The 16,541-nt window shown below is 31.9% G+C and overlaps 1 protein-coding gene across 1 annotated transcript in view; it reads right to left on the reverse strand.

The window, feature by feature from the left end:
• Positions 1–737: 737 nt before the first annotated feature.
• Positions 738–16,541, reverse strand: part of LOC132723092 (reversion-inducing cysteine-rich protein with Kazal motifs-like) — a 69,829-nt gene continuing 54,025 nt past the window's right edge. Inside the window, exons 10-23 of the mRNA XM_060707757.1 lie at positions 15,896–16,004; positions 14,823–14,999; positions 13,616–13,712; positions 13,217–13,347; positions 12,551–12,691; positions 11,760–11,960; positions 11,210–11,323; positions 10,783–10,951; positions 5,233–5,297; positions 3,750–3,874; positions 3,195–3,336; positions 2,633–2,740; positions 1,899–2,104; positions 738–1,416 (exon numbers count right to left, since the gene is read on the reverse strand). Of these exons, the coding sequence (XP_060563740.1) occupies positions 1,189–1,416; positions 1,899–2,104; positions 2,633–2,740; positions 3,195–3,336; positions 3,750–3,874; positions 5,233–5,297; positions 10,783–10,951; positions 11,210–11,323; positions 11,760–11,960; positions 12,551–12,691; positions 13,217–13,347; positions 13,616–13,712; positions 14,823–14,999; positions 15,896–16,004 (2,013 nt within the window). The 3' untranslated portion in view covers positions 738–1,188. The remainder of the gene's footprint in view (positions 1,417–1,898; positions 2,105–2,632; positions 2,741–3,194; positions 3,337–3,749; positions 3,875–5,232; positions 5,298–10,782; positions 10,952–11,209; positions 11,324–11,759; positions 11,961–12,550; positions 12,692–13,216; positions 13,348–13,615; positions 13,713–14,822; positions 15,000–15,895; positions 16,005–16,541) is intronic.

Raw genomic sequence — 16,541 nt, forward strand, 5'->3', positions numbered from 1 at the left:
ATTATGGCCAATATATTTTATTTCATGCCACTAAATCTTACTTTACATAAAGTACAGAATTTTTAGCAATGTTCCTAATCAAAATAACTCAACAAGTACCGTTACCAAAAACTAAAGACCTTTTTTTTCATACTCTATAAATGTAAAAAAAAAACTACTGAAAAATTGTCAACATGGGCATGTTTAAATATTAAAATGAATACTTCACATAATAAATAGATAAATTTCACGAATTCGAAAACCTAGCTAAACGCCGTTTTCCGGTACTTTCTGTACATAGCTCTGGGGAAATCACCTAGTGGAGTGTAATAGCGAACTCGATGTTTTCGCCTTTTTTTAAACTGAATTGAAATAAAACAGTTTTTCTTTATAGAAAATAATTAAATATCATTTTTTTTGAATAATTTCATACAAAAAATAAAGTAAATAAACAAGTTTACGCAGAAAATAACCTTATTATTATGGAAGATTCCACTACGTCTGTTTTAATTGATTGATTTCATTATAAAAATTTATTTTTTGAAAAATTGCAATAGATAAATTTCAAAATACATTCAATTATTTTCACCTTTAAACGGTAAAATAATGATAGAAAAATAGAAATATCATGTAACTGTGTTATGTAATTCAATTGGTGTTATTCCCTCTAGAGCTAAATCCGTAACGTACCGAAAAAACGGTGTTTAGCTAGGTGTTTCGAAAAGGTCAATTTTCACCTCTTTAACAAATATTATAATACCTTTTTTGGTATGTACTGAATATTCTTTAAACAACCAAAAAAAAACCACTTAAGCATTAACAATTTTGAACTTATGCTGTTTAAACGTAAAATGTAAATGGTGATAATCATTTCAATGTTAAAAGATGAAAAATTATTTTACTAATAATCCAATAAATTCTTTGCTCCAAAATACGCATTCTCTTTACAAGAAACTCTTAATATGAAAAAACGGTAATAAAACCTTATTTAGTAAAAAATCTACACCAATTTAAGAAAAAGAAAAAAAAAAAATACAAAAAAAATATTTAAAACAAGAAAGATCACCATGTCTTGAAATTCTTTGCTCCTTTATTATGCATTCTCTCCCTTTGTTCTGTAATAATGCTTGGCTGAACAGCATTCCTGCCCTTGAATTTCAGGAATACATGAGATTCTATGTAAGTTTCTGCAATGTCATTTATCAAAAATCACACAAATCCTCGAATTTTGTGGGAAAAATGTATCAACATAAGTGTCAAGGTCACTAACAACATAGGTTGAGTATAAAATGCTGACGCAGCTGATGTCATTGTCATCACATGAGTTCGTAATTTGGCATAAATTAACGGTGTCAATAATAAATTTGAAGTCACTGATGGGCTTCTAGATTTTATAAGGTATTCGAATCTCTCCGCTTCTTTAACACATGCTGTTGTCTGAAATGGACAAAAAAAAACAACAAATAGTTAGATTCATGCAAGAAAAATTCTCGGGTTTAATTAATTTTCACAAAAGAACTTTATACCCACTAGCATGGAAAAATCTCTTAAACAATCCAGAGGCATTCTATTATGACATACCATCTGTAATTATCAAGGTTTCATGGAAGAAACCTAAAAATCTCAATTTATATGAAAACAAAATTCAGTACAAATTGACAATATTCATATTTTAACCTGCAATTTTTCATTGAACAATCTTAATTTTTCCCTGGAACTGTACATCCATTACTGGAAATTGTCGGATTTCAATATCAAAGTACTAAAACTTCCTGATATAGTCAGAAGGCGAACATGTGCCTGATTATTCCAGCTTTATATTAATGGCAAATTTTCGTTATAATTAATACCAGCAGATATTTGTATCTTAACTAAACAGAAATTCACTAAAATAATATTGATACATTAGAAAATCTAACCTGTAAAATGGTAGGCTCATCTGTTACCGGGGCAACAAGTATAATGATGTCATTATCGTAACCAAGGTAACCAAACACGTCACATTCTGACACAGAAATCATCTGTGAGAGAGCTGTAATAATCTTGTTTAATGTGACTGGTCCCTTTTTAACATCAATTGACATGTGCGCTAGAGAAGAGCTCACAAGAACACGTAACTCGGCCGCTGAAATAACAAAATGAATTTTCATTATCTCTAATTAAGTATTTAATATATTAAAAATTCAATTCTACAAAACAAAAATTTGATGACAGCAATGAAATATTTGAAATGTGAGAATTCAAGTTATAAAACCAGCATGACTCACTGTACATTGTATATCAATAACTGTGAAAATATGGAATATATCCCACTTCAGTGGTATATATTTTCATTTCACTATAATAAGTAAACATTTCAGTTTTAATTATTAAACTTCCCCCCGCGCCCCCACTAATTAGCATGTTTTCGTTCCGCGTCCCTGCCATTTTAACTTGTTTATTGTCGACTTTTCGCTTGGCAGGTTGCAGGGCGAAATAACTAATGGTACAAATCAGCCACCATAAATAAAATGTACACACATTAATTTTGTAAAGATAAAAAGGTTCCTTACATTAAATATAGACACTATTAAATTAGCAGAAAACAATTCTAACCAGTCAGAAGCCAATCCATAAATTAGTAAAAAACTGTAAACATGAATAATCTATATACCACAAATTGGACAACATGACCAGGGAGGTATGATCCCATGACAACCTTTTGGTACTACAGCTGGGCACTCCACATCACTACACAGGGTCTCTTTAGGATCCTTACCATCTGTTACATGAGTAAAATTAATATACAGTAATAAAATGTTCTAATTATAAATCATATAATTTCATTATTTTACATAAACTAGAATATATCACTTACGTAATCTATAAGGATTATAACGGGTTCAACAGACTACTGTCACTAAAGTCTTGTGTATCTTTAATTGCATTCCGTTTTTATGGCCTTTATCATAATATCACAATTTCGAAATATCACCCAATCTTAAAACAATATTATCATATTAATAAGAAGTTTGAGTAGAAACTGATTTTTTTTTCATAAAGACCATAACAATAAACATACAAGAGTGATAATAGAGTCTGTAAAAAATAAGTAATTTTTCTTCTTGGTCAAATTTTCATTATTCAAATTGGCTGATATGGTGATTTGTAACATTGTTGATTACTCAATTAAAGATAAGTTAGTAAAGTTACGGATCACGTTAATTGATTCTTACCAACAGTTGCCAGAGAGTATCCAAATGTTTTGCACGGTCCAAAATAGTCGACAGTAATTCTGGCAGCAAGTGCGGCACATTCGGAATTGTAGGTTTCCCCATCGTGCCCACAAACACTTCCGCTGTTGGAACATTGTCTAACCTAAAATCATAAAAATTTAATTTCATCACCTGAGGTCTTCCTCAACCAGTAAAGCTGGAACATTGCCGAATGACCTATACCTAGTCGGTGTGATGTAAAACCCAAACAAACAAATACTCAAATCAATGCCTAAAGTTCTCATAAAATAATTAAGTATATTTTTACAGGTCAAGGGTTAAATGGCCAAAGTGAAAAATAATAACTAAAATACAACAAATTAATTTTTCATATCCTCTGCTACAAGAAATTTGAAATTAAGTTGTAAAAGAAAAAACGAACAAAAAAGCCGGCCATTTTTTGACCACCACATTAATTTCCTTTCCAATATAATCTAAAAACTTTCTGAAAACTCCATACTTTCTAAATGACATAAAATATAATATATAAATGTGAATAAACTGACAATATATTACCTGACAATGGCCTCTATATTTCATAGTTTTACTCTTTGACAACAGAACACAGTCGTTGGTATATTCCATATCCTTCGTGTCACAAACAGGCTCGTGATCATGTTCATTACACTCACTAACAGCCACTGAAACCAGAGAGGGAAAATCACAAGTCATGGACTATAACTTTACTAACAGCTTGCTCATTTGAACATATTAATTTAAGATTGAATTGTGAAACAAGTTCTTGCAACTCGTATTATAATCGTAACTATCACTTTCAAGTCCACTTACTCAAACTTACCTAAGTATTTGTATCATATAAGAAAATAAAGTTGTCAATTAATAGGGCTCAAACTCATGAAGCCTTGGTTGAGAGACTGCGGAGAAACATTGATCACTAGGCAATCTGTCCCCTTTAGTCAAAGGTTCAAAAGGGCAGCCTAGGCTAGTACAGTACAGCTAGGCCAGCCTGAACATCCATTCAATCAAATCTGACAACAGGACAGTTCCAAAATTGAAAGCTGGGCCAGTCCATTTAAGGAACTGAGCATGATAAAAATTTCTGAAATAATTACGTCATCTGTTAATTTTTCTTTTAAATAATAAAATTAAGCTTTCATTTTTCTTGGTGAATTATAAGATCCATGGTGAGGAAGTAACTTTTAAGGCACTTGCAGTGCAATATTTTAAACAGAGGTGCATAATACATAAAGTAAAACTGCCTCCCCACCTCTTCCCATCAAAGTTAAAAGCAGCATCTTTCAAATAGAATTGAGCCGTGTCCAGTGGTTTGTGACCAGCATGGATCCAGACCAGCATGCGCATCCGCGCAGTCTGATCAGGATCCATGCTGTTCTCTTACCAACCCTATAACAAGTAAAGAAACTGATAGCGAACAGCATGGATCCTGATCAGACTGCGCGGATGTGCAGACTGGTCTGGATCCATGCTGGTCCCAAACCCAATATGTTGGTTTTGTCATGACGCGGCTCAATTATATTACTAGAAAGACCCAGATAAAAGCAACCATTAACCTATTTGTATAATATTTATCTTATTGTGGCAACATCCAATTTAGCATTGAAATGTTCATATTTATGTAAATCAGACAGACAAAAACTCCAGTAACAGCCACAGAGAGTACCATTATAGTATTATTGTACTAGTAAATCTACTTGATTACCCAGTCTGGTATGTAAACAATAAAACTTTCTGGAGCCAGTTTTGTTCCCACAGCCATAATATTACCATATAAATAGTATACAGTTGACTGTTGGATATATCAGAAAATTATATAATTATAAATAAAAAATAAACTTCTGTATCAATCACAATTGTACTATTTTTTTTCTTTCTGTTGTTGTAAACAAAAGTTAAAATTTTCAAACGTTTATAATCACTATATAGTAATTTGTTGTAATGCAATGTAAACATGGGGAAGCTATTGAAAGAGGTATGAATATCTAAGGCATACAGGAACTACTTTTTGAATAGCACTTACCACATTTATACTGTAAGCAGGGACTATTTTCATGACCGAAGCACACCTGTTTGTTGACTATGCAACTGAAAATGTAAACAAAACAGGTACATGTACTACTTTTCAACATGTTCAATATGACAATGCAAAAATTAAAATCAATTAAACAGTGACATTGGAAAAGTATTGCAATATATTAAAGTTGGATAATTTTAAATGTTTGTGCTGGGAAAAAATATTATTGGACAAGCAACTGGGGATAAGCGCTGTATTAATTTTTTTGTCCAATATACCATAGCCCATGTCTTGCCATTTTGACATACTGACTGTTGTGAACTAGTATTTTCTTTGTCCATAATAAACAGTGTAAATAAGAACACTATAAACCATCTTGCTTAAGAGTTTAAGAGTCCTTTTGTATTAAAATGATCATAAAATGATGATATGAAAATATACAAAATATATAAAATGTATCAATGTAAATAACAGTTTTAATATAATTAGGATTTAAACACAATGCTTATTGAACAATCAGCTACATGTATCAATAGGATACATCAGACAGCTTTTCAGTCAGGAAGCATACATGTAGTTTCTTGCCTTGTTATATCATGTCCTCTGTCCCCATAATATTATGTCCCCTGTCCCTGTTATATTATGTCCCCTGTCCCTTTTACATTATGTCCCCTGTCCCTGTAATATCATGTCCCCTGTCTCTGTTATATTATGTCCCCTGTCCCCATTATATCATGTCCCCTGTCCCTGTTATATCATGTCCCCTATCTCTGTTCTATAACGTCCCCGTCCCTGTTATATCACTTCCCCTGTCTCTGTTCTATTACGTCCCCATCCCTGTTATATCTTGTCCCCTGTCTCTGTTCTATTACGTCCCCGTCCCTGTTCTATTACATCCCCTGTCCCTGTTATATCCTGTCCCCTGTCTCTGTTCTATTACGTCCTTGTACCTGTTATATTACTTCCCCTGTCTCTGTTCTATTACGTCCTTGTACCTGTTATATTACTTCCCCTGTCTCTGTTCTATTACGTCCTTGTACCTGTTATATTACTTCCCCTGTCTCTGTTCTATTACGTCCCCATTATATCATGTCCCCTGTCTCTGTTCTATTATGTCCCCATCCCTGTTATATTACTTCCCCTGTCTCTGTTCTATTACGTCCCCGTCCCTGTTATATTACTTCCCATGTCTCTTTTCTATTACATCCCTGTCCCTGTTATATCATGTCCTCTGTCTCTGTTCTATTACGTCCCCGTCCCTGTTCTATTACATCCCTGTCCCTGTTATATCATGTCCTCTGTCTCTGTTCTATTACGTCCCCGTCCCTGTTCTATTACATCCCCTGACCCCATTATATCATGTCTCCTGTCTCTGTTCTATTATATCCCCTGCCCCCGTTATATTGTGTTGCCTGTCCCCTTTATTTTGGGTCCCCTGTCCCCATCATATTATGTCCCCTGTCCCCAATATAATAGTCCCTAATATCCCCGTTACAATATGTCACCTGTCCCCAATATATTTTGTCCCTGGTTCATGCCAAACTTGCATGACAATATACAAGTCCATGTTATATCAAAATGATTGACTTTGTAACAGAAATTTAAGACATTAAAATGCACATTTCAGACACGAAAAAAAGAAATTATGGACATTAAAATAATGACTTTAAACATTAAATCTAAAATTTTATACAATACATTATAAATTTCAGACATTAAAATGATCACTTCAGACACTGAGAAAAGAAAATTCTGAACCCAAATGCCAAATTAGGTAAATACTCAATTGAAAATACCAGAATTCAATTGTACAGCAAAAACAAAAATTTGAACATTTTCATATTTATTGGATCAAAACATGAAAGCTTCTTATTTTGGTATCTTAGAAATTCTCTGATTGAAAAAAAAAATTATATAGAATTCACAATACAAAAAAAAATTCTCAGATGAAGAAAAAAATTGTGAAATTCCATTAAGAAAAACAGCAATCTAGAAAAATTATAGAATTTCTGTGAAGATCTTTCTGATCTTGCTGAAGAAATCTCTCATGAAAATTCAATACAATTAGTCATCTTAGTGCAATAACTGATTAACTGCTATTAAATTTAGAAGGACTTAATACGCTATTGCATTAAGGTGAATACATTCAGTTGCATCAAATGTCATGAATAAAACTTGCGCAATTCAATTATGAACTGCTCAGAGCTCTTTTTTTTCCGCAGCATCACTTAATGGAATAATGTTCTAATACATTTAAGTGCTTTTGAATTATCAAAATTCTACAGGGAAAATAAAGTTAATGGAGAGGAGTTGCACCGGAATTAAAATGACATGGCCACACATACACTTTTTTTCTGTTTTAGTGTTGAAAAAAAACTTTTCCTAGTAAGATTTACTTGACGATTTTATCCCAGTGTGGTTTTCTTGATATTAAGAAATTCATTTCTCTGAATAAATTTATTATGTATTTCTAAAGGTAACCTTTCACTGTAAATTTCTCAAGGAGACCATTTAGAAACATTCTGTGGAAACACTAGATATTCTTACATTTATAGCTTTCATTTATATTATGCATCAAGATAAAACTTTGATTTAAAAAAAAAGAGAAATAATTTAAAGATCTCATACTAATGTTAAACTATGTTGTTGGTTTTTTTTTGTGATTTATATACAGAAACTTGAATCTCAAATACTTGATATAAACAGAAATATTATAAAATACCCATATACATTGTATATATTTTAATATACAATATTTAGTATATCTAAGTTCCTATGATTTAATATACTGTTTTACTTATTTATAATATGAATATTGATTGCATGTAACATATATCATATTTTGCTTTGATTTATTACATTATTTATTATAATAATAATGTAAAGTATCAGGGGGGATAACCATAATGACCATATCATATTTCACAGGTGATAAAAAAAAGGGGCTTACACAGTTAGGGTCTCAAGAAAAGAAAAAAGAAATAAATAAAGAAATAAATAAATACAAAATAATATTATGTAAAAATATCAAGTTTAAACAGTCATGCATTCTGAAGGTATGCTAATTCATGTACGTCAATAAAAAACAAGAGGGCCATGATGGCCCAAAGTCGCTCACCTGTATATAGGCCCCTGGAGCGAGGCCAGTTTCAACCCCAGGGCTTTTATTTGAACAAACTTGGTTGTATATGTATGCATGTAATATATATATATATATATATATATATATATATATATACAAATATATATATATACATATATATATACATATATATATATATATATATATATATATATATATATATATACATATACATACATACATACATATATATATATATACATAATATGTATATATATATATATATATATATATACATACATATATATATATATATATACATATACATACATACATATATATATATATATATATATACATATATATATATTAAATATATATGTGTATATATATAATATGTATATATCTAAAAAAAAAAATCAAGCTAATGAATGACCCCCGGGGCGGGGCCAATTTTGACCCCAGGGCTTTTATTTGAACAAACTTGGTAGACACCCATGAGAACATGTTTCATGCTAAATATCTTAGCTCTAGCTCTTTGAGTTCTTTAAAGAAGATTTTTTAAGTTTTTACTATATGCACATAGGGAAAATCAATGACCCCCGGGGGCGGGGCCAATTTTGACCCTAGGGCTTTTATTTGAACAAACTTTGTAGACACTCATTAGAAGATGTTTCATGCTTAATATCTTAGCTCTAGCTCTTTGGGTTCTTTAAAAGAAGATTTTTTAAGTTTTAACTATATGCATATAGGGAAAATCAAAGACACCCTGGGGCGGGGCCAATTTTGACCCTAGGGCTTTTATTTGAACAAACTTGGTAGACACTCACTAGAAGATGTTTCATGCTTTATATCTAAACACTAGCTATCTGGGTTTTTTCAAAGAAGATTTTTAAGTTTTTGCTATACACAGTCATATAAGGAAAATCAATGACCCCCGGGGCGGGGCCAATTTTGACCCCAGGGCTTTGATTTGAACAAACTTTGTAGACACTCACTAGAAGATGTTTCATGCTTAATAGCTAAACTCCAGCTATTTGGGTTTTTTTAAAGAAGATTTTTTTAAGTTTTTGCTATACATATATAAGGAAAATCAATGACCCCCGGGGCGGAGCCAATTTTGACCCCAGGGCTTTTATTTGAACAAACTTGGTAGACACCTATTAGAACATGTTTCATGCTAAATATCTTAGCTCTAGCTCTTTGAGTTCTTTAAAAGAAGATTTTTTAAGTTTTTACTATATGCATATAGGGAAAATCAATGACCCCCTGGGCGGGCCAATTTTGACCCTAGGGCTTTGATTTGAACAAACTTGGTAGGCACTCATTAGAAGATGTTTCATGCCAAATATCTAAGCTCTAGCTCTTACGGTTTTTTAGAAGAAGATTTTTTAAGTTTTTCTTATTGGTTGCCATGGCAACCAGAGTTTTTAATGGAATTTAAATTTTTGAACAACTTTGAAAGGGGTCCACCTAAGGATCATTTCTGTAAAGTTTGGTTGCAATTGGCCATGTAGTTTAGGAGGAGATGTTGTTTGAAAAGTTTGACGCCATTTTTTGAAGGACGCACGACGGACGCAGAGTGATGACAAAAGCTCACCTTTGAGCACTTCGTGCTCAGGTGAGCTAAAAATAATAAAATTGTCATACATCTCTGAGAAATTGTCAAAACATCAGTTCAAGTTGTGTATGTCATTTTTACCCAAAAAAAACTAATAATCGTTGAATATACAGTATTTATTTACAGCAGATACTCGTACATAATCTGATTGTTAAGCTCATCCTGTAACCAACAATGTTAAGGAGATTTTGCACAACACTCGCATTTTGTGGTTTTACATACACTGTAGTTATAATAATTATTTCTTGGTTGGTTACATGACTCAGCATCTCTCAAATATACATGTAATGACAATTGAATATACAAGGTTTAAAACTGATGTTTTAGTGAACTAGAACTGTATCCATAGAACAAGAATGTCCACAAAAATACCCCAGACCCTTCACCCAATTAATTCCACTGGTCTATGGGTATACAGCATGACAAATGGACAAGGCAAATCTATATGAATCCCATCCTCCCCCTCCCCATCCCACAAAGTATAGGGGGCATAAAAATGTCGACAAATGGCAAAGTTGTGACGAGAATCTGTTTTGCAAAATGTATATTTCATATAATTTAATGAAAATTCAGTGTGACTATATATTACTATTATCTGGTCAACCGTCTATATACCCTCTAATATATGCCCCATTCTTTGGCTTATCTGTGTAGAAAATAATTTAGTTGAAACATTTTTTATGTAAAATTTTATGAATGCTTGACTGTTTCTATTTATCCAGCACTAACAAAAACTGATGACATATATGAAAAAAAGTATTATTGTGACCCAAGTAGGGCTAAAAACCACAAAATCTAGATAGAGCGTGCAGTCACCGTTACCACAAGGCAATTGTTGGCCTTCATTATTTACCTGTATCCAGTCTCACATGGGTTGCTAGCACATGGATCGTGCACATTACAGGGTCCCTGACTGAACAGAGTTTGGCCAGCACACCTTGAGATACACTGGTTAGGGTACGTCTTTCCATTGCTTGCACATACAGGCTTGTATTTACGACTGCACTGGCAATTTTGAACATCTAAAAGAAAATAGAACTTCTTTTGAAATATAGTTATGAAGTTTTGTACAAAATTTATTATAAAAATACGTAGTATAGAATATGATTATTTAATACCTATCTACATGTATTTCATATGAAAAATACTTTCTGCATCACATAAACAAACTCAATCATTATTTGTATTGCTCTACCGTCTGACACGAATCAGTCCTGAGTGACAAAAGACCATTACAAATTGTTTTTGTACACAATTAGTACACACACAAATATAGGTACCTGCAAATTCCATCTGATTGACAACAGACATGGCTGGGCACTGTCTCTGTGAACATATTTTCTCCCCAGCATGACACACGCAGTCACTGCAGCCTGTCGTGAAATGTTCACCAGCTAGAAATAGAGTTATTTATAGTTTAAAATAGAAATCGATTTTTTTTTATAGCTTTGGGCTATCGAATCGCTAAAATAATCTCTAGCTTTTGACAATTGTGAGAGCCTAGGACATTTAAGTATATTTAATGATTCCTTCATTCATATTAAACAAAGAGTGAATGTAACTTTTCCGCCACAAGCATCTCACAAATTATGTCATTTATATAAAAATTTGAAGCCAAGGTGGAGTGAATTTACCTCCATGCTCTTTTGTGTAAAAGAGGTCAGTCAGTGACTATGCATTATCCCAGTGTAGCAATTAGATAGTCAGTCAGTCAATGTGCATATCTACCATATAACCCAGGAAAGGTCAACTGTTGGATTTAGCAAATAAGCTACAAGTTTTATTTACAATCAAGCTTTCATAAACAATAACTAAATAATTAATACTTACATTCGATGACTCCATTGTCCAATGTACAATGGCCATTCTTTATACATGGTATTTCTGTACAGTGGCCAAGCATTCCATTGTGTGAACAATGACAAACTTTGTAGCGCCGGCACGAGTTGGAATCCCCGTTCTTGTTGACAGGAATTATCACATCAGAACTGTATGGTACCATAACTCTAGACACCTGACCCATTTTACAACCTATTAATAGAAGTATAATAAACTATGATGTACACAATTCTGTAACATACAAAAACAATATTTCATTTTAAATATTCTCCATTCAAATTGATACAAACATACATTATACACTAATTTATGTGCACATTTATATATCAATATTTTCTAAAACATATTTTGGTGTAAAAACATTGTACATTGTTGTATTTTTTATTAACAGCAAGACATATCAATGTTATTGTCTGCACCCGCTTATTCCAGACTTCACCCACAGTTTTGGACTCCATCCAGTTCTTTGGACTTTACTTACCTCTTTGGACTCCACCCGAGATGAATTGGATAGACTGTTTTTTTTTTTCTTGTTTTTTTTTTTTTTTTGTTGTTATTTTCAGAATAAATATGAATTTGACATTTACCATAAACTTGCATCGAGGATGTAATCAAATATGTATCTATTTAATAAAGAATTCAAATTTTTTTAAAAGAATTTCAACAAACTTCACAAAGGAAAAGGAATGTACCTTTTCTGCAGACATAGTGAGGACATTTTGCGGAATTCAAATTTTTTAAAAGAATTTCAACAAACTTCACAATGGAAAAGGTCAATGTACCTTTTCTGCAGACATAGTGAGGACATTTTGCTGAGTGTCTACACTTTCTACGATACAACACACAAACTTCATCATCCTTACATGTGTTCGACTTACAAGGATGCGATACCTCTGAATGTATGCTTTGTACAGGACTTTCAACTGAAAATTGAACAACAATTGAGTTTCTACAATTTAAAACTTTGATCTTGAATGAATTATTCTGTGAAAATATTTAAACAGAAGTTAAAATCTAAATGAAGACATAATTTTAATATAAGTCTAAATAAAATACTAGAAAAATTATAACTTTTTAATTCATCGATAGGTTTATCATTGAAAACAAAACAATCAAAGATATCTTAAAAATTAGTTCCATTTTAATTAAAACAGTTTCTACTACTTATTTCACAAAATGCAAACATCTTCTTTTTTTACAAATAGTGAGCGATGGCCTTCTGGTTAAGGTGTCTGCTTCTCAACCCAGAGATCATGGGTTCGAGTCCTACTTGGGTCACAACCATGTTTCTTCAAATGACACCAGTACTGGTTTGTTCCAGGAAATGGACTAGAAAGTGATTAATATAAGTTGCAAAAACTTGTTTCGGAATTGAGCTTAAATAAATATGTTTAAAGCAACAAATGGCAGGTTATGGATTAAAAGCATTATTTTAATTGTGTAGTTACCTGTATATGGTTTAACTGAGATACATTCTCCACTAGCCTCGATCGGTAACCTCTTACATACATCTGTAACGACCTGACCTTGAAGCTGTGACGTATCAACACATTTGTTCATTATATACACACAGTCCTCACTGTAATAGAAATTAAAGATTTTAAGGACTATATACATGTACATTTGTACTCTAATTGAGTTTAAGTCACACAAACTCTGACATATACCACATTACAGCTTCAAGTTTGTGATGGAAGTTTGGCCAGGAGCCCTTTTGTACATTATTTTGCCACAAGGCGAAGCATGCACCTGAATAGTACCAAAAATTTATCTATGAAAACAGCAATAGTTGAATAAATAGTAAATCACTACAAATGGCAATTTTTAAGCAAATTGTCAAATCTTACCGACATATCTGTGTGGGTGTTGGTTTTCTCGAACATGGCTTGATTTGGTATGTACATGCAATAGCTTTCCACATCTTTGGTTCACAATTACGAACATCTGCAATGGTTTAAATTTATTCATTACATTAATTTGTAGAAAAAAGTCAGACTTGCTATTAAATAAACAGGCAGTCCTGATAAAATAGTAGCTTTTTTGCTTTGTTTATCCCACACACTTAATCTAAGTTAAAAATGTGCATAGTTTTACTGTAGAACCGTTCATCATAATTTCAAGGGATTTCAACTATTAACCTGCTGGAACTGAAAATGACTAACCTTTGTCACAGTACAGAGTCCAATTAGCCTGCATGTCCGTGCAGTCTGACCCAAGGCTCTACACTGAAATGCTAGCTTTTTTTTTTTTTGATTTTGACACTAAAATTTTGAATCCACAGTACCAAAATTAATTCAAAGATGGGAGAGTCCATTTCAAAAATTCAACAAGTTTAGGGACATTAACTAAATCTTAGATTATATCTTTTTGCAATAATTTTTTGCCAGAATACATCATTTTGGCTTTTATACTACATTTTAAAGAGATATACTTCTCTAAATAGCTTTTCTCTTTTACTACTTTTTGTGTATTATAATTATGTGATATGAGTATAATGTAAAACAGTGTAATAGCCTCATTAAAATCTAAACATGAACATGAAATCAAACTTTCCAATTAGGAATATGGTTCCTTTTAAGAAAGAAAATCAATCAACATGTATTTTAAACAATGAAATGAAAATTATTAAAATTTGCTCAATGTCTTTCACAGTGAGAAAATACATGGGAAATTTGTTCTCTTCCTTATACAGAGCGATCAAATTTAGGGAAATTTTGCTTATTATCTAAAAATGTAACATGAGTGCCAAATGGAGTAATAAACTGAATTGTATAAAAGATTTTGCTTATTTTGTAACATATCAAATTAAGTTTATCTATAACACACCTGTATTTTTTTTAACTTTATTGGCCAAAAATGACAGGATTTTACACTGGCTGAAAATTGGCTGAAATTTTCTTTCAGCCAAATTTGCATAATTTTCTATTTCAGATGAAATTTTATTAAAATAGCATGTCACACAGACCAAATAGCCAATCTGGAATTTCTGTAACCAAAATAATAAAATTTTAGCATAATGCCTAAAATGGCTACAGGCCGAGAGAACTGACTGACCTTTGACTGGAATGGAGAGGTTAGGCAGTTTAATTCTTCCTTTCTGCCACATTAGTATATCATCTCTCGCAGCAGTATCCGCCTCCGCTGTACAGCTCCGGAAATGTTCCGCTGGCCGGTTGTTCATGTTCGTACAATATTGTAACCCTTGACAACCAAGCTGACATGGCTGCTCGACTACAAACGAAACTTTTTTTAAGACGTATATTAAAACTGCAAAGATGGTTTCCAGTAATTGTATTTCTTTTCATATATTATAACATGTACTTGCCGTCACTTTTTTTTCATCATCATTATTCTGGCATCATTTGAAACGCATAATTTATCAAATCCTCTCATTTACAATGACGATAAATTTTTCTTGATATTTTTAGAACGATTTTAACATTATTTAATTATATATAACATTGTAAATATATTGTACATGCAGATTTATCTGTATAAAAATAAATTTATTATGTAATCATCGTAAACAATTTCATGATTGAAGTTCAACATTTTCAGCTGTAAACTGGATGCCATTGTAAAACAGATGGTTGCTTATCCCTTTACATCATGTCCCAGATATCTTACAGTATTTCAGTATTAAAATGCAAACATTTATAGGCAACCGTCTAGAAGAATAGAACATTAATCATTAAACTGGTGACATGGTCAAGTCTTTATAAAAGTAAATGATAAATACATTTATAAAGATTTAAAGCAGCATGCCTCCAGATTTATGCTAATTTTCATGAAAATTTGAAAATGTATTTAAAAATATAATATTGCGAAGTTATCAAAAGAATGCAATTTATTTATTATCAATGGCATTTAAAACCATGTAAGTTACCAAAAAGAGGTCAAATTATGACAAAATAGCCCTTACAGCGCGAGTAAAGCAGTAGAAATATTGTTATAAATACTTAAAAATCGGTCATTAATCACACATAACATGTAAATTATTACTAGAATCTTGAATCTTTTTAATACTTTTCCTAAAATCTTTGTACATTTTCTCAGGTTTGATTTTATTGAAACATTTTTGCTCATCTGGAGGCGTGCAACTTTAAAACATAATACAAAACATGTACCATCTTTTAAGCAGCTATGCATTTGAAGTTCTTGAGTTGAAATAGGGGATGAGAGGTAGCCACAGTTCTCCTCAAACCTTGCAATACTGTCCCACTTCCATGCATGTGCCTGCAAAACAATAGAATACCTTATAATTATAGTCTATTTCAATACATTTGCAACAAACCATGTAATAATTTCAAAATAAAGAAACTATAGTCTTTTTCAATACAAACATTTTTTTCTAATTGTTTGAACTTGTTCTGCAGTTATCTTTTGGCGTTTCTATTGGGTATCCAGTAAAAAAAAATCAATAATAACACATTTTTTGTAAAATATTAAGTATCAAAACAGGAGCACAAATCTTATCTGATCACAATGTCAAAAAATCAATAACAATTACAGTATTTGTATCAGAAAGGGAAAAGAAAGGCAGAAGTTATCTCTGTTCACAATGTCGTAAAAATATTTTGTGACAAATTCTTCCGTAAGTCTTCATTAATAATCATAAAACATAGCATGGCCCACTGTACATTATTTTTTTCAAATTCTGATTTGCATACTGTCATTTTACTATTCAAATGTCTAATATTCTTTCACTTTACATTACAAGTTAATGCAATAAAAAACTCAGATATGACATTTTGAATGTCCCTTTTTTCTTTC

The sequence above is a fragment of the Ruditapes philippinarum genome, unplaced genomic scaffold, assembly GCF_026571515.1.
Source record: "Ruditapes philippinarum isolate M1 unplaced genomic scaffold, ASM2657151v2 ctg91_1_1_1_1, whole genome shotgun sequence".
NCBI classification, from domain to species: Eukaryota; Metazoa; Mollusca; class Bivalvia; order Venerida; family Veneridae; genus Ruditapes; species Ruditapes philippinarum.